Here is a 19,542-nt window from a genome sequence, read left to right on the forward strand (position 1 = left end):
CATGTGTCTGATGCAACTAAAAACCTTTATCTGGTCAGGTGTGAGGGAAAACTTTCACCCTGCTGGTTCAAGAAACAGGCATACGCCCCGCTTTATAGATAAAACACAAACCAGTGCATGGCCGAACGATACAAGGTAGTGAGGTAGCCGTCTTAAAAAGCAGACCCCAGGATAACCCTACAACACAAACGCACGTGACTATGTTGCCGAAAAAGAATACAGGGAGGACTGAATACAACACCACAACACATCCTAGGACACCTAATCTCTACGACGACGCCCGCGGGAGGGAGAATGGCGCAAAGCGTCGCCGTTGCTGAGTCCTGCTGGTTGGGGCTCTAAAATGCATGAATGCAGAGAAGCCCTGGCAATGCAGCAAGAGACTACTTTGATGCTGCAGCATGAATTGAATTCAACATTTCATAATTTCAGTCATCAATCTTTTTGGCAAAGACAAGTGTTGTTATATAGAGACTACTCCAGTTTGCATAACTCACATATGGGAACTACATATACTCTTAACGCATCCACCCTACATCGTCGTTTTTTCAGCAAATAGGGTAGTCTCTTGCTGCATTGCTAGGGCTTCTCTGCATAGTTAGGATGCACACAGTCAAAACCAACAGTTGTACAAAGTAAAAAGCATATATTGGCAGCAGTAAAATCATATGGGATCGAAATTATGCCTATGTAGAAGGAGGTTGTGGATCGATTCCGAGATTATGCTTCGGTGCGTGAGGTCCGCTCCAAATTTTAGCTCATTTGGACATCTGAGTAGCTCTTGGCAAAAAAAGACAAATTTGAGGTCAGTCAAACAATTTATTGTACATGTACAGTTCTGACCCAATTTGTCTTTTTTGCGTCCAAATAAGCTGAAATTTGGAGCGGACCTCATGCGCCAGAGCATCTTCCATGCAAAAAAAAAAATCTGTTTTTTTGAATATTTTTAGTTTTTTTTTGAATTTATTGTTCACCATAGATGAGCCTGTGCTCAGAAATGGATAATTTCTCTCTAGCTGGCATTCCTCTAATGCAGAGGCTATTTTTCTCTAGCATCCTCTGCTTTCTAGTTGTCTTTTGTGTCTAATATTCTCACAGCTTAATCTCTTTGAAAAGAAATATTGTTTTCGTTGCAGTCTCTATACAGCATACACCTTCTCCTACTCCTCCAAGTGGGAGGCAGGTAGAAGATGTCGACAGTTAGTGCTAATTAACCAAGCTTGATAGCAATGTCTCCAAGGCTATTAGGCTTGTATCTCAAATCATGGGGGTTGTCTAGGTTCCGTGAATGCATATGTTTTCTTTGCTTCTTCATTCAAATTCATGCATGGAGTACTACCTTCTATGAGCAAGCAATGGGCGCCCACAGAAATGCCTTTATATATTATGGTAAGGCGTTCTGCAGCAAGTTAGGCTAGTATAAAACCACGAAACCGAATCACGACGGCTCTTTTGGTTATGGCCACAAGTCTTCCATTTCTATATTTGAACAAGTTATTCCCTTTTTCCTGTTTCTGAACAAACAGGCATTTTCAGAGTAAACTGCACCACTTGCTCCCATCATTATTTGCTACAAGTCTTCCATTTTTATATGTAAGCAAGTTATTCATTTTTTTCTGTGGACCAGGTTTATCATTTGCATGGCATTAGGTTCATATTTTTCAGAACCATAACAAACAAATGTCCAGCACGTAAGAGTAGAATAGCATATTTACAGACGTCATGAATAAATATACCAAATTTGATAGTCATTACTAGGAAAAGGCCTATTAGTGGCGCACCAGTTTTGCACTACTGGTGCGCCACTAGTACCACGCCACTAGTATTTTTTTACTAATGGCGCACCACTGGTGCGCCATTACTATCTGGTATACTAATGGCGCATCAGGCAGTGCGCCATTAGTATAGGCCACGGTTCGCCATTAGTATGCCTCCCGGGAGGGCATATTTACCCATGTGCTTTGCCATACTAATGGCGCACTGCGGGGTGATGCGCCATTAGTATCCTTTGGCATACTAATGGCGCACGTTGGGGTGATGCGCCATTAGTATGTATATTAGGGATTTTTTTTCTTTTCTGATATTTGCACAGATTACAAAATATATTATTGGACAGAATATAAACAGCACCACACAGCAATAGCAGATTCATCGAATACAATAGAAGATTAGTCTCTGAATACAATTCATCATATTAGTCTCCGAATTCAAAAGACCGAACAAAGATAGAACATTACAAGTCTCGAGACCGCGAGTAGCGAGTTTGTCGAAAGTAATACTAATCCTAACAAGTCCTACTAATCATCATCATACAACTTCTACTCGTTATTAATAACAAGTCATACGATCATCATCCTGATAGTCATCGAACCAACCCTACTTAATTGTTCTTAGCACATGATCATCAGTATTAGGCAGGACCTAAATACCATATTTAAGGTAAAATAGCATAAAACAATATAGACCCTGACTCTCCATTATGGAGAATGGAGATCATCCTGTCCCCAATTCTTGCGCGGCGCTTCCTTTTGCTTCCAAGAACCTCCTTACGACTGTCCATACATTTTTTCCATTCTCTGATTAGCATGTCTCCACTTCTTCTAGAAATCCGGTATGAACAGTTGAGATTCGTAGGATGACCTGGATATAAGTTCAAAACATGAAGGTTGCCATTCTGATACATCAAATGAGGCACACAATCCTCTGGGATTCTCTGTTGAAAAACATAGTAATAACTTCATAGTTAGCAATGATGTACTAGTTGTAGAAGTATGCAAAAGATGCACGGATGTCGTAATAGTAAAAAATCTTACCAGGGTATCTCCATGGTAGTTACCGTAGTTCAACACGTGCACTAGTGGCAAGTATTGACCATAATGTTGAGGAGTTTGATTGTAGATATTGTAATTCTTAAGATCAGTACAAAATCCGACCAGATGATTTTTCTCCTGATAAGTTAACTCGGAGCCATCGGTGTAGTGGGTTTTGTCTATCATGTTCTGCACATTTTTTGAACAATCAAAATAAGCTGTCAATGGAAATAAATTGTCAACTATTTTGAAATAAACAATATAAATTAGTTAATAATTAACTATGTTTGAGAAACTCACATAGCGGTGGAATTGGAGGCGTATCAACAAGGACCCAAATGTCCATATTGTCTTGGTCGATGTCAGGATCACCAAGATCCATGGTGACAAGCATACCCTCATCAAAACTATACATCTTGCAAAATGCTTCCAAGTTTTTGCAACCAAAATGGGTTACGCTCTCAGCATTATACAGATTTACTTCAAAATCCACATCATGATGTGTCCTTAGGTGAATTTTCTTCGTTTCAAAATTTTCATGATCTTCAAAATCCATCCTCTCGAAGACATAGCGTCTTGCATGGCATGGGATAAACTATACTCGAATTGTAAAAGATGAAATTACACGTTGAAATAGTTGAAGACATGCTTAATTATGAAAAAAACACTTGTCGTCGTTGCGCACCGTTTCAACTTCGAAGGTCTCCTCGAGCTTAATGCTGAAGCGCCGATCATCGTCCAGGTGAGGCCTGTCGCACAGACCTCGACCGTCGTGGCACAAATCGCACTCCCCCGGGAGACTTTCGTCGTCCGATGACGACATTTCCTATGTTCATAATTCAAAACTACATCATCTCTGTTGGGTCCAATAAGATAATCCACAGTGTGGTGAAAACACGCCCTTCGAACTGGTTTGAGCAATTGGTGAATGGAGATGGTCTAAGATTTTCAGTAGTAAGAAGTGAAGTGGTAATTTTGAGAGCTAATGGTTAGGATGAGTGGTTCCTCTTTCATGTTTAGCTTTACAATAGAATATTGTTAGTCATGCACACTTGTGCATTTTCAGCCAGGCCCAGTGGAGTTGGCCTAACATTTCTTTCTTTAAGCCCGCTACATCCATCTCAAGTATTTATGGTCAAGGGTTAGCAGGGCCATCCAAATAGAATATGTGGTATGGGCTTTTTTAGTAGGTCATCCTACCAGATTAGGGTTTATCGATGATGAGCAACTGACATTAGTAATAACTATGAGTAGATATCACACTTCTATATGTATAACACAAGAGGCAGTTGATCCTACTTAATTAAGTACTAAGATACCCCGGCCCATGCATTAGTCGCAAGTGCCCCATATGTCCTATTTTTACCAAAGTCATGCTAAAATTCACGGAAAATTTCAGCATGACCTTTGCTGAAAATAGGACATATGGAGTACCCGAATTTGCCGGAACGGAAGTTAATCGACATTTCGGCAAACTCAAGGGCCTCTCGGGGTACAGCAGCAGCATCACAAGTTGACAAAATTCCCAAGTAGTACATTTCTGCAAGTAGAAACACAAGCACCACTCATGGGCTAGTAGTAAAGCATTGATGTATATAGCAGCAGTAGTAAATTAGATTGTACCACTCATGGTACATTTCTGCAAGTAGAAACACAAGCACCACTCAGAGCAATGGAGAGGAAAATCTGACAATAACTTAATTGAAACCAAAGAAAGACCAAGCAAACTATTGCAAGTACAGTACACTAACTACTTCACTAAACACAACTGCATAGCAGCCCTCTAAGTTGATGGATGTAGACTGATCTGCTAGCGGCTTCACACGAGGAAAACCTGGATATGCCAACATCATTCAGCCCTGAACCACAAAGGCGACCAAGCAGTTCAGTCAGAATGTAACATAGTTATCCTTTTCTCATGCCAACTATCGTGCAATTTATCAAATTCTAATGTTCCTAGCAATGACTATTACTAAGCTTTTGATGAGCACACGTAGTTAATTGTGCAGCAAAACTCCATGAAGTGTCCCAAACCGATGACACGGTCGTAGGGTGCGGCTTTAAATCAGGCCGGTTAATGGCCACGAACAGGGCTGTGACCGGCCGACCTGATTGCAAAGAGGATGTCCACTTGTAAAATCACCAAGGTACACTGCTGATGTGTGCAGAGTATTCAGGTGTTGAGGGAGGGCTTGCAAGATCCTTCCAATCTCTTGTATATGTAGTAAAATTTTCCTGACGGTTATTGAATTCGGATCAATCTGGTTGTTACTCTATCATCTTTGATCAATTATTAGCCGCAGTTTGAATCGGAAAGTCATGTGCACCCGTTAAAGTGATTTAGAAGTTACATGGTAGGACCGCTAATCGGAACTCATTTGGTGAATCTGTTGTTGGACTGCTGCTGCCGAGGCTAGAGAAAATCCACCACTATAGCAGGCTACCTGTAGTTGTCGATTGAAAATCCAATGGATCATCCACTCTGCTATGTTGAGCCATTGCATACCAAAAAAGGACTGGTGGGTGCCAGTCGACTGAATTCCCAATTTGGGTCAGTCATTGTTCTTCATCATGGCTTACTATCACAGTTAAATCTTCATGTAAATTACATCAATTTTAAAATCAGCACAACTACAAAACCTACACATTGACAACTACCAGTGAATCACATTGTAAATTCAATGAACTTGCAGTTGAAGAAACCATCAAAAAGCAAGATTCATACTGGAAAAGAAAACAATCAGAGATGGGGGACAGGGGAGAGGGAGGGCGGACGCCGGCAGCCGGAGGGGCGGGAAGGGGATGAGCATACCTGCGCTGGACGCAGGTGGGTAGGGCTGGAGCTCGCCCCGGTTCTGCTCGATGATGGAGTTCGTCCGATCCTGCAGAGAGAAGGGGAGGTGGAGGAGTCCGTCAAACGGAGCCATAAAGAGATGTGGGGCGGCGGGAATGGAGGGGAGGAGGGAGGTCGAGGTGGACGCCGGCGGGTCAGGAGGGATTTACCTGGCCGCCGCTCGATTTGGCGCGTGGAAGACGCGGGGGCGGCGGCGCGGGGGAGCTGCAATGGTGGGGGGCGCGGGGGCGGCGACGCGGGGGAGCTGCAGTGGTGGGGGGCGTGGGGGCGGCGGGGGTGGAGTCCGGCGGGGGTCGGGGCGGCGGCGTCGTGGGTCAGGTGAGCGCGCGGGTGAACTGGCGAGGGAGAGGGAGGAATTAGCTAAGGGGAGAAACTTACTAATGGCGCACCCCGAAGCGGTGCGCCATTAGAATGTTTTTTTTACATAGCAATGGCGCACCCACGATCGGTGCGCCATTAGTAATCTTTTTTTTATATAGCAATGGCGCACCAGCCAGAGGTGCGCCATAAGTAATTTTATTATTATTATTTTTTGTTGCACCTAATAAATTTTTAGAAAATGAATATGAATATGAAACAGTAATAATTTTTTACAAAAACAGTAATAATTTTTTAAAAAATATCATCAAATTTGTTATTTGAAAATATTTATGAATATGAAAAAATATCATCAAATTTATTATTTTAAAATATCATCAAATTTTTTATTTGAAAATATAATCAAATTTGTTTTTTTTTGCAATTTTAGTTGCATTCATTTGTGACGGTGGAGCGGGCCGGGGAGGGTGCGGGGGGTCGGCGGCGGCGGTGGAGCGGGCCGGGGAGGGTGCGGTGGGTAGTCGGCGGCGGTGGAGCAGGGGAGGGTGCGGTGGGTCGTCGGCGGCGGTGGAGCGGGGGAGGGTGCGGTGGGTCGTCGGCGGCGGTGGAGCGGGGGAGGGTGCGGGGGGTCGGCGGCGGCAGCCAGTGGAGCGGGGTAGAGGGTGCGGGGGGTGCTCGGCGGCGAGGGGGACCGGATCTGGCGAGGTGGGATAGCGATCGAGATGGAGGAGGATCGAGATCAAGTGTCCATGAAATATACACTAATGGCGCACCGGGGAACAGTGCACCATTACTAGTTTAAACTAGTAATGGGGCACTATACACTGGTGCGCCATTAGTAGTTTTGCAAAAAAAAAAAAATATAGTAGTGGTGCACTATGAGGCCGGTGCGCCATTACTAGTCACTGTGCCCTGGTACGCCATTAGTATGTTTGGAAAAATAAAATAAAAATTTTTGTTACTAGTGGCGCACCGTGTGTCTAGTGCGCCATTAGTGTCTTTCACACTAATGGCGCACCAGCACATGGTGCGCCACTGCTATATAGTAGTGGCGCACCACATGTCTGGTGCACCATTAGTGGCCATTCCATCTATAGCCCTTTTCCTACTAGTGAGTCATTAATGAAGCGCATTTTGCATTTTTGTGAATCTCTCATAGTAAATTATTATCTGGATGTATTTTAACTAATTTTTTAGCTGTCAACAACTTTCATATTTGGAAAACGAAAATAAGAAATTCCAAGAAAACTTGAAATGATGAACCTTTCAGTTGCTGATGGAGCGAGTGGCTCATACAAAAAATGGCATACAAGTATATACTTGACTCAATTGAATCCTAAACAATATATCTTATACAGCTAAGAGTAGTAGTAGTAAACAACACTTCAGCATTTTTCTAGTGAAGTTCTAAACTTCTATATGTCAAGGCATGAAATATGCCTGCCATGCATATTTTTCAGTGGTATCTACCAACTGGCTGGTGAGCGGTGACTTCTGGCTTCTGAATATACTACTGGTCAGTGATTAGATGTGGCGTCAGTTGTACCATTGACCAACTAATTAAAAGCTAGATCAGCATCTTCTCCTATTGAATTTTTTGCAGAGAAAGGAAAACTATTCATGCCCGCATGGTGCATGCCATGATGTTATACTTGATTAAAGCTAGTGCTGTTCAGCTTCCATTGTCATGGTGCTCTGTCGATGACATCTAGACTAACAAGACGATACGGTATCGTGCGCGTGCATGTATCCTGGACACGTTTGACTTTCTGATGGATCTGGCACCACTAATTAATTAATCAGTTAAGATTAGATGTAGAGTCATATAATTGTAGCGACTACCAACATATATCATGTGGATGGATCGGTTAACACATCATGATGGCCTGTTTGTATAATTACAGAGATGCGCATACAAGTTGCATTAATCTTCTAACATGATAATATTAGAGTGCTAGTTTCCCTTTGGCTTATATACACAGTGCTCCGCCCATCCATCTATTTACGAGTAGCTCCAGAGCAGGATCCCAATATCCATCCATCTTGAAGGTAATATTGGGTTTCCACTGTTTAGCTGGCTTTGCTTGCATCTACCTATCTAGGTGCCTTAAGTTTGCCTATTTTTGTTGTTAACCATGCTTATAACTCATTCATCAATCATGTTAGCATTCTAGTGCTGCCCTTTCCTTCCTTTTTTGCTGGTAAGCTTAACTAGCTACAACGAGTGGTGGGGATGATATGTTGGTTTATCTTTGTTGCAGCAAAAAGCAGCGAAAATGGCGATGGTGCTGGATGCTTTTGCATCCTACGTGCATAACATGCTGACGGAGATGGCGAGTGAAGAGCTGCAAATGCTACTTGGAGTCGGAGGCGAGATCGACAAGATGGACATTAAGCTTAGGGACCTCAAGAACTTCCTCACCGATGTTGATAAGAGAAACATCACCGACAAGAGTGTGCAAGAGATGGTGGCCCAGCTCAAGCGCGCCTTGTACGAAGCTGCTGACATCCTCGACCTCTGCAAGCTCAAGGCCATCGAGCGTGGTCCGTCCACTGTTGATGTTGGGTGCTTTAACCCCTTGCTCTTTTGCATGCGGAATCCCTTCCATGCCCACGACATTGGCACCCGCATCAAGGCGCTCAACAAGAGGCTCAACACCATCAAGGAGCGAAGCGCTGCTTTTAGCTTCATCAATCTTGGTTCCTATGAGGATCATGGTTGCAAGGTCCACGGCTTTCATTCTAGGAATACCAGCCGTGAGACAGCAGGGGAGCTCAACCGGTTGGGTATAGTCGGAGAGAACATCGAAGAAGACACAAGAGAGCTGGTCGAGATCATGCTCACTGAAAAGGAGGGCAACACAAACATTATGGTGGTCGCCATTGTTGGTGTTGGCGGAATTGGTAAGACCACTCTTGCCCAGAAGATCTTCAATGACAAAACCATCAAGGCCGAGTTCGACAAGACCATATGGCTGAGCATCAACCAGGACTTCGACAAGGTTGAATTGCTCAGGACAATCATCACACTCGCTGGGGGAGTACACGGTGGTGAAAAGGCTGTGGCTGTGCTTCAGCCAATCCTTACCACTACCTTGACAGAGAAGAAGCTATTCCTGGTGCTAGATGATATGTGGAGCCATAGAGCATGGGGTGATGTGCTTGAAACACCCTTGGCTAATACTGTGGCTCAAGGTAGCCGAGTCCTTGTCACTACAAGAGCTGAAAGTGTAGCTAAAGGAATGAAAGCTGTGCTTCACCACCATGTGAAAAAATTAGAAGAGGAGGATGCCTGGTCCTTGCTCAAGAAACAGGTGAGTAACTAAACTCCATGCATCTTAATAATTACTAGCTTCATGCTTAACTTGCAGTAGAGATAGTAAGCACTCATCATGCAATAAGAGAAAACCCACTGTACACGTTTCATGCTTAATAATTACTAGCTTTGTTATTAATCAATATGGATTGATAAAACTGGACAACCGCACTACCACAACACTAGACCTCATGCCCATATATATTCCTGCATGTATCATTTTCCGAGGTAAATCAAATAGACGTACATTTAGAGTTGAGCACAAAAATGAGGAGTGCGAGTAGAATGCCCGTATTGTCCATCACCTTTTACTCACACAAGTTGTCAAGTGGGGAATACACTATAGCAGACGCAAGCCCAAGCCAGCAGATGATAGCCTACAGCTTGGCAGCAGCTGTGATCGGAACAGGATAAGCCCTGTTGGATCCTCGATTTGTACCAAGTCTGGATCCATACATTCTTATTAGACTAGGATTCAGTGTTCAGTAGGTTTAGCCTTCCCTTTCATTCCATATGGAACGAAATTTGTGTCCATGAAACAAAATGTTGCTCATTGTGGAATATTTGTAATAGGAACAAAATACAATATTTTAGAAAGCCTGAAGTAACTTTTCGAACCAATAATGGAAACCGCAGCTACCAAGACTGAAAAAATAACTCTGCAATGTGTTTGCCAAGTTCTACACTCGGCAAACACCACTCCGCTGCACAGCTGCCAGCAAAGTTTATTTTGCTCAGTCCTTTTTCACGGGCACTCGGCGAACACACAAATCTTTGCCGAGTGCCGCCCACAGGGGAACTCAGCAAAATTGTGGCCCAGACGGAACGGCGCGTTAACAGCCATGCCACTCGGCAAACTATCGGGCACTCGGAAAAGTGGAGACTTTCAGAATTCAGAGTAACGTTGCAGAATAAATTGAGAAGATCTCGCGACCGCGTCGCTCCCCCCCCCCCCTCCCCCCGCGGGCGACCGGCCGTGCGTCCTCCCTCCTCCCTCCAGCCCCTCCCCCCCCCCCCCCTCCCTCCTTCCTTCCCGCCGCCGTCGCCGGCGCCTGCGGCCGGCTTGGCCCCGGGGCTGCTGGTGGCAGCGGCCTCCTTGCCCTTCCCCTCCCGGTCGCTCTCCGGCGCAGGCGGAGCTGCTTCCGGGGGTGCACTTAGGCGGCAGCGGTCTGGCGTGGCGGCGGGGTTCTGTGGCGCGCTGCAGGTGAGCAGCTGGGCGGCGGCCCCACCGCCAACGCCGGGGCGGCGCGGCGGCGTGATCTGGCGTCGTCCGCTCGGCCCAGATCTAGGCCGTTCGGGCCCCATCTGGGCCTGGGCGGGCCGGCGGCGGGGATGGTCTCCGGCGTGGCTTCTGGGAGGCGGGGGAGACGCAAAGAGTGGCTGGGCGCGGCGGCGCCGACGCCGGCCTGCTACATCGTGGCCGGCGGGGCTTAACGGGTCCGCTTCGGGCCTGGCTGGGCCAGGGGTGGCCCGGTATGCCCCGGTGCCGCGTCCGGATGGCTACCGTGACGGTGCCGGAGGCACGGGCCTCCCGCACGACGGCGGTGGAGGTGGTTCCCTCCCGCTCGGCGTCGGTGTTGCTGCTCCCGTCGTGGTGCGCTTCTCTCCGGTCCTCTTGGCCTCGTGGTGGTGTTCGTAGTGAGGCGGCGTGGGTGGCGGCGCTACTGCGTTGGCGCATGGTGGTGGGCGGTGGTCTGGCTAGTCGGCTCCGATCCGTTGGGCGGTGGGGTTGGAGTGCGGGAGAAATCCTTGCCGGTCTTCGGCTCCGATGCGGTGACACCTGCGGGTGCCACCATTCCTTCCTGGAGGGTGTCGGTGATATCCATCCCCCACCTCCCTCCGTGTGCCGGGGAAACCCTAGGACATGTCTGGGCAGCAGCATCATCGGCGTTGCTTTCCTTCTGGGGGGTGCTGCTTTGTACGCGGTGGTTCGGAGCCTCAGGTTGTGGTGGTCTGTTTCTGGTGGGCGTAGCGGTGGCGGGTCATCCGCGCTTTGTCGAGCTGCCGTTGTTGGCATTTATTTCTTCTTCTTTTTCTTTTGGGCTTGATGTGCTGTTCGCCCCAACGATCCTTGTATCGGTGTTGGTTGCTTTGGAATACAAAGCGGGCGGAAACCCTTTTTCGATAAAGTGGCGGATTCCGGTAGTGAACTATGGCTATCAATATATACAAACATATTAGATGTTCTCTAGCCTGCACTTTGGAATAAGATGTGAATAAGAAGGTACAGTGGAATCAAAGATAATGAACTAGATTAATTTGCAATTTATGCTGAACATTTTTCAGTGCATAGTAGAACATATGCTGAACATTTTGTTTTTGCTTGTTATTTGGAATGAAAGTTTAATCATCTGGTACAAAATTTACTCTAAAACGTTAATCAGCCAAAACAAAAGATCTGCTAATCTAATACAAAATATATTTCTATTGATGGAACAATATATTGCTCAGAATGAAGCATTATTCGATTTTCGTTAGCAAAAATTGGTGAGCTAGAACAAAAATTGTATGAATAACAATTGGTTGGGAGAATGTCTGTACTATGCCACAACCAGGTTTATGCCTTCGTGGATGCGAGTTCTGATCCATATCGACGTTGGACAATCCCTCATAGTTTTCCTTAAGAAGGTTACTACATACTCCCTCCGTTCCTAAATATAAGCCTTTTTAGAGATTTCAATATGGATTACATACGGATATATATAGACGTATTTTAGAGTGAAGATTCACCCATTTTGCTTCGTATGTGGTCCATATTCGAATCTCTAAAAAGACTTATATTTAGGAACGGAGGGAGTACATAAAGATGAAACCCTTTGCATGCTGTTGTGTATTCATATACGGATTAACAAATATGACTCCATCTTCTAAGTGTGGATATTTGTACTGTAATATCCTTCACTACCTTTGGAAGATGTATGGCTGACTACCATGACTCTCCCATGCAATTAAGGGTGTAATTTGGTTAGCACTACAGACGGTAGACTTGTACAGATTAATAATTCTAGATAAAAATAAAGAAACTTAGCATCATGTTTGGATGAGCATGTTTGGTGTTAGATCGCTCACTTGCTAGGTATCCTGGTTGATAGCAATGTCTCGGGTTATCGATTCATTCATTTGGCAACCCCGTTTACTTAGTACATTAAGAGGTCCTTGATTTGTTTTCTTTTGTTAATGAGCTTATATGTACTAAACTAAACACTAGACACTAATAAATCACTATTGTACTTGACCTTATTTGTTTAAACCATTTTTATAGATAGTCTCAAGTGAGACAGATGAACGTGAAGTCGATATGCTCAAAAAAATTGGATTGCAAATTGTAGCAAAATGTGATGGTTTGCCTCTTGCTATCAAAGTCATGGGAGGACTCCTGTGTCAGAAAGACACAAATGATTGTGCGTGGAAGATGGTTCTAGATGACTCTGTATGGTCGGTATCTGAAATGCCCGAAGAGCTAAACCATGCAGTGTATTTAAGCTATGAAGATTTGCATTCTTGCATCAAACAGTGTTTTCTATACTACTCCCTTCTCCCTAAAACTGCATTGTTCTATAGTGAAAACATCATTGGCATGTGGATTAGTGAAGGATTTGTTCATGGAACCTCAGAAGACTTAGAAGAACTAGGGAAAAAGTACTATAAGGAGTTGATACTGAGGAACCTTATAGAGCCAGATACACAGTACGTTAATCGGTCTGTCTGCAACATGCATGATGTTGTACGATCATTTGCTCAATTTGCGGCGAGAGATGAGGCACTAGCAGCTGGAGATACTAATGTTGTTAACAAGTTTAGGGAAGATAAGTTTCTTCGGTTATCTATAGAAAGCAAATCATCGGAAGATGGGTTGGACTGGAGCTCTATAGAAGCACAAAATACATTGAGAACACTTATATCAGTTGGCCACATAAATATGAAGCCCGGTGATTCTTTGGTAAATTTTCCATGTCTGCGGACTCTGCATATAGATTCTGCACATGCTGCGTTGGTTGAATCATTGCATGAACTCAAGCACCTGAGGTACTTGTCCTTAGAAAAAACAGATATATCTAGTCTGCCAGATAGCATTGGGAAGATGAAGTTCTTACAGTACATTAGCCTTAGAGGATGCAGACAATTTGTTAAACTTCCACATAGCATTTTGAAGTTAGGGCAGCTAAGATATCTTAACTTCATTGAAACAAGTATAAATGGCATACCTAGAGGATTTTCTGCTCTAACAAATTTGAGGGTATTACGTGGGTTCCCAGCCAGGATGGATGGTGATTGGTGCAGTTTGGAAGAGTTGGGTCCTCTTTCTCGGCTCAAGGATCTTGGACTTGACGGATTGGAGAATGTAATTGCTTCCTCGTCCACATCAAAGGCAAAGCTTTGTGAGAAGTTGTATCTTGCCAGACTATACTTAACCTGTGGTAGTAGATTGGAAGACGATGGGCTTATTGAAGAGGAGGTTATTGTCTCTGGGGAAGAGCAACAACAAATCAAGAAGGTGTTTGATGAGCTCTGCCCTCCGCCCAGGTTAGAATATCTTTATATCAAAGGATATTTTGGCGAACGCCCCCCTGGATGGCTGATGTCATCATCCTTTGTGCCCCTCGAGAGCTTGAGAATTATATTCATCGATGACCTAGCTTGGTGCACACAGCTTCCTGATGGCTTGTGTCATCTCCCTTATTTGGAGTTCTTTCAGATCGATCGTGCTCCAGCCATCAAGCGTGTTGGATCTGAATTCATGCTGTCCTACCATCACCACAGTCCTCACCCTTCATTTCAGAGATTGCGTGAGATGAATTTAATAGGAATGGTGCAATGGGAGGAATGGGAGTGGGAGGAGCATGTGCAAGCCTTTCCGGTCTTACGGGAACTTATGCTAAAGCACTGCAAATTGAAGTGTCTTCCTCCTGGACTTGCTTCCCAGGCAAAGGCTTTGGAAGAATTATCCATACAAAATGTCCAGGGTCTTGTCTCTCTGGAGAACTTTGCGTCGCTGGTCGAGCTGGAAGTTATTGTAAACGTTGATCTGGAGAGGGTCACCAACCTTCCCAGACTGCAGAAGCTTACCATCAGAGCCTGCCCAAAGCTGAAGGTGCTAGAGGGTGTTCCTGTACTCCAGAGGCTCAAGCTGGTTGATCTAGAGATGGAGACAATCCCAGAATACATGGGAGGTATAAACCCAAGGCATTTGGAGCTATACTGCAGCCTAGCACTGCTCGCTTCCATAGCTGCAGGAAAATATGGCCCTGAGTGGGACAAGTTCAGACATGTTAAGCATGTCAAAGCGTACTCAAATGAAGGAGATAATCCAAGGAAATGGTATGTCTTGTACACAGCTACCCCCTACAACTTGGAGACAAATGTCAGCCGCTCTTTCCTGTCTAGAGGTAAATTAGCATTTCTCTTTCATCTTTGTTTGTCCTTTTATTCTGTTTATTTGACATGTTATCTTTATTTTGTACCTTTCGTTCATATATATGTTGGAATTTAAATGCATTCTGTATGTCTTCATTCCCTTTGATAACACCCATTTAGAGCAGGACAATAAAAATTGTAGTGATGTAGATATGACTAGATCATGTTGGATGGAGCCAAAAAACAGTGTCTTCAACAAAGAGGTCAATTCCCTTCAATCTATTCTGCGCCACATCTTCAAAGAAATTCACCAGTAGGGAGAGGCTGGCACCGCGTCTCTTAGTCACGTTTGTAGCTAATCCACGGTAGTTTGAACGTGGTTGCGTTGTACGTGTCTTTTGTCAGATTCTTTGTTTAATCCTTTCTTTTTCTTTCTCTAATGTATACATGCAGCCCTTCTTCATTTTCTGGTAAAAGAAGAATATATGACTAATTTTTTCTCCAAGGACAGTACACAATCAACTTTTTATCCTTTTGTAATGGCTACATGTTGACCAATACTACTTTCTGATTTTTTTTGCGGTGACTACTTTCTGATTTGGTTGCACTCCTTGATGCACTAAATATCTGTTATTTTCACTTGTTACCCTAGGTTAATACCGTGACAATTAAGCTCTTTCAGGTTCTAAAAAAAAGACATTAAGCTCTTGCCTTGCAAGTTATGGATTGCATAAGTACTTTTTCCTTTTTTTTCTAATGCAGGAAGCTTATCTTCTTTTGAGGATGCACAGAGATTTGAGTCCGTCTTCAAAATTACGAAGAAAACCTTTAGCTACATATGCAGCTTGGTGTACGTGCCATCACTGAAAGATATGAACAGCTATACCTTTGTTGATGGGAGGGCACTGTGTTTAGAAGATCGAGTTGCTATTGCTCTGAGAAGGTTGTACTCTACCGAGCCGCCGGAGACCTTAGAATCCTCTGTTGGTGTCAATGAGTCAATCATCTTCTTGGTAACTGAGAGTTTCGTTGATGCTATATGCGAGCAAGCAAGCCACCACTTGCGCTGGCCAGACTCCAGTGAAATGGATAAGATCAAATCAATGTTTGACAAGATCCACAATATGCAGAACTGCTGCGGCGTCATCTATACAACTCACATCCCACTTGGACCAAACTGGAGCCATGAGAAGTATGATAGCATTCTAATGCAAGTCGTCGTTGATCCAAAGATGAGGTTCTTGAACATTTGGTCTGAATTGGCAGATAGCATGACCCAGTTGAGCATTTTGCACGAGTCTGGACTCTTTGAGGAGTGTGAGAAAGGTGCTTGCCTGAATGGAAGCAAGCTGAAGACAGCATTAGATGGATCAGAAGTCAGGGAATACATAATTGGTGATGCAGGATACCCGCTTCTCCCGTGGCTACTCACACCTTACCAGGAAGTGCTCTCAGATTCCATGACGGAGTTCAATAGGAGACACTCCGCAGCTACAACCTGTGCGCTGAAGGCGCTAGCAAGGTTCAAAGACACATGGAGGTACCTGCCATGGTGGCCAGTTGATCTGAAAACTCTACCTAAGATGATCTGCGCCTGCTTGATGTTGCATAACATAGTCATAGATATGGAGGATGATGCAGCCATGCCGAGCGTTAAGGAGGGGAATTACTGCGAGGAAGTGCGCCAGTTAGAAAACGAGGATGCTGTCAGGGTGAGGGATATGCTGTCGCAACACTTCTTGACCAGCAGGTCATCTGAATCGGGAGGTGAATTAACACATCTGCTCCTACATTTTAATTTCCTTGTTTGGTTGCTCTGTCCGCTAATTTTTCATATTTATTTCCTCCCGTTGTTTCACTTGTTTAGTTGGCCCAGTGTACACAGAGGAGGATCATGAAGTAGCCGCATCAGGCTCAGGGGATGAAGACAAGGAACAAGAAGCAGAGACAAGAACATCAGAGGAAGAGAACATGAACTAAAAGAAATTCTTTCTGCCGCGTCTTCCAGCTTCATTCTAGGTACTACTGTGCATGATGTGCTTCAAGTCTTGTTCTCTTCTTGGTTTGTTCTTTCCATATAGCACTAATCCCATTGATAATCTTTAACTGATTAACTCCCTTGGATATATATTGGCAATGCGCTAAGCAAAGCGTTAGTGTCTATTAGCTGAAACTCTGCTTGGTTCGTTTATTTAATCAATAGCATGCGTGATCTGGACAATAAAGTTAGCAGCTAAACTATATATGCACGGAACGGAATTCTTTATATATGTTAAAATGTGGTGTGGGGTCGTTCATCTGATACAACAAAAACTTTGGTTTGATCAGGCAGAGGGAAGCCCTCCATCCTGCAGTCTGGAGCTTTTCAATGCACGAATTCAGAGTAGCTGTGGCAATGGAGCCTTATATTGATGCTGCAGACTGAATTGAAGTTCAATTTTTTTGGTCATCTATCTATTTGTGAAAGACAAATGTAGTCATGTAATCTGTACTCATGTGCTGAAAAAACAGCAATGTGGCCTATGTGTAGTCTCCATCAATGAGTTGGTGCAAACTGAAGAATTTTTCAAACATGATGGCAGGCAGTCCTGTATATTTACATGTCAGATGTATGTCTTGGACTTCTGATGAATCTCGTAATGGAAAAAACAACAGAAAGGCGAATCCCGAGTGTTACTTTTTCATGCAAACTCCCGTGGTAGTAGTAGTAGGAGGAGGAGGAGGAGGAGGAGCAGTGGCAGTAAAACAGAGTCATCTTTGTTCCCAATAGTAGTAAAACGACGATAAAGCAGTGTAGCTGCATTGAGACTATTTCTGAATTTCATCCATCAGTTGTGGATGCAAAGTTGATGAATAAATTCTTTAGTCGAGATGTGGTGTAGTTCCATCCCAGGGCTCGACGCCATGCAGTTCAGAGATTGATGGATGCATTCGCTGGTGCGTTGCGCGACAAGTTTGCTGATCTGCAGCTTCTACGCTTTGTTTGGATGTGTGCGATAGCTGGAAACGTCTTAGCCTGTTGAGGCCGACGGGTTCGTGTTATATAGAGTTGGGGCGCACCTCCCAACCATAGCGCATACATTGTTGAGATTACATAAGAGAGAGAGATATTCAAGGAAGAGATAGAACTTGGAGAGAAAGGAAAATAATCTATCTCTATCTATCTATCTAACTACCTTATGCACCGGGTGCACCATAGCATGTTTAACACCCTCCCTTAATCATAGCTTCATTAAGTTGAGATTATGCTTGAATTCTTCAAAACTCCTTGTGGGCAAAGGCTTTGTAAATTCATCTGCAATCTGATCCTTTGAATGCACAAACCGAATGTCAAGTTGCTTTTGAGAAACTCTCTCTCTGACAAAATGAATGTCTATTCTCTATGTGCTTTGTTCTGGCACGGAACACAGGATTAGCAGAAAGACAAGTGGCACCGAGGTTGTCACACCACAGGCATGGAGCTTGTTTACTCTTCACCCCAAGCTCTTTCAACATAGACTGAACCCATATGATTTCAGTTGTAGCATTTGTTAATGCTTTGTACTCTGCCTCAGTACTCGACCTGGATACAGTAGTTTGTTTGCGTGCATACCATGATATTAAGTTAGGCCCAAAAAAGACTGCAAAACCACCTGTTGAGCGCCTATCATCCAGGCATCCTACCCAGTCAGAATCAGAAAAGGCACTGACAAGGGTAGAAGATGACTTGCTGAAATTTAGACCTATGTTGAGAGTATGTTTAACATATCTGACTATACGCTTGGCAGCTGTCAGGTGAACGTACATTAGTAGGTGCATGCAAAAACTGGCAGACTTTGTTGACAGCAAAAGATAGATCAGGCCTGGTAAGAGTTAGATACTGAAGAGCTCCTACGATGCTTCTATATTTTGTGCTATCTTCCTGACTCAAAGGTTTACCTTCTGCAAGAGCTGGATAATGGAGTGAGTGAGGGTTTACAACCTTGCAATCCTGCCCTTTTAACCAGATCAGTTGCATATTTTGCTTGAGAGAGATGAAGTCCATTCTGATGCTTCTTTACCTCAATCCCAAGAAAGAAGTGCAAGTCTCCAAGATCCTTTAACGCAAACTCTGCACTCAAGTCTTTTAAGAGACCTTTGATTGCTTCGTCAGATGAGCTGGCCACAATAATATCATCAACATAGATGAGAACAAATATGCATGTATTGGATCTGTTATAAATAAATAATGATGTGTCTGATTTAGAAGGAACAAATCCAAGTTTTTGCATCTTGTGACAGAGACGAGAGTACCACGCCCTTGGAGCTTGTTTTAATCCATATAGAGCTTTATCAAGCTTGCACACATAAGAGGGAGCATTCTTACTTTCAAACCCAGGAGGTTGTTTCATGTACACATCCTCTTCCGGAACACCATGAAGAAACGCATTCTGTACATCAAGCTGCCTGAGACTCCAACCTCTGGAAACAACAATAGACAAGACAAGACGAATAGTGGCAGCTTTTACCACAGGACTAAAAGTATCCTCATAATCTATGCCATATCGCTGTTTGAAGCCTTTTGCAACGAGCCTGGCCTTATAGCGATCAATGGTTCCATCAGATCTCCTCTTAATTCTGAAAACCCACTTGCAATCAATAAAATTTTTATCTTGCTGTGGGGGAACCAGGTGCCATGTTTTGTTTTTCTTTAGTGCCATGTACTCCTCATTCATTGCCTTCTTCCACTTATCATCACAAAGTGCTGCATTAAGGGTTTTGGGCTCATCTGGTTCTCCTGTGGAACAGACCAAACCATACTTAGTTATATGTTTGTAATTTATGGGTTGAGTTACCCCTTGTTGCAGCCGTGTACATCGCGATGGTGGAGCAGCAGAATCCGTAGCCGCAGAGGATCCAGGGAGCTGCAC

The 19,542-nt window shown here is 44.2% G+C and overlaps 1 protein-coding gene across 1 annotated transcript; it reads left to right on the forward strand.

Annotated features, from left to right (window-relative positions):
* The first annotated feature begins 7,890 nt into the window (after positions 1 to 7,890).
* On the forward strand, positions 7,891 to 17,427 carry LOC109781041 (putative disease resistance protein RGA3). Its single transcript, XM_020339618.3, has 6 exons — positions 7,891 to 8,031; positions 8,244 to 9,296; positions 12,561 to 14,685; positions 15,416 to 16,420; positions 16,521 to 16,672; positions 16,982 to 17,427. The coding sequence occupies exons 2-5, from the start codon at positions 8,259 to 8,261 to the stop codon at positions 16,631 to 16,633; spliced, it is 4,281 nt and encodes a 1,426-aa protein (XP_020195207.1). The 5' UTR covers positions 7,891 to 8,031; positions 8,244 to 8,258; the 3' UTR covers positions 16,634 to 16,672; positions 16,982 to 17,427.
* Positions 17,428 to 19,542: the final 2,115 nt, after the last annotated feature.

The sequence above is a fragment of the Aegilops tauschii genome, chromosome 6, assembly GCF_002575655.3.
Source record: "Aegilops tauschii subsp. strangulata cultivar AL8/78 chromosome 6, Aet v6.0, whole genome shotgun sequence".
Taxonomy (NCBI): Eukaryota; Viridiplantae; Streptophyta; class Magnoliopsida; order Poales; family Poaceae; genus Aegilops; species Aegilops tauschii.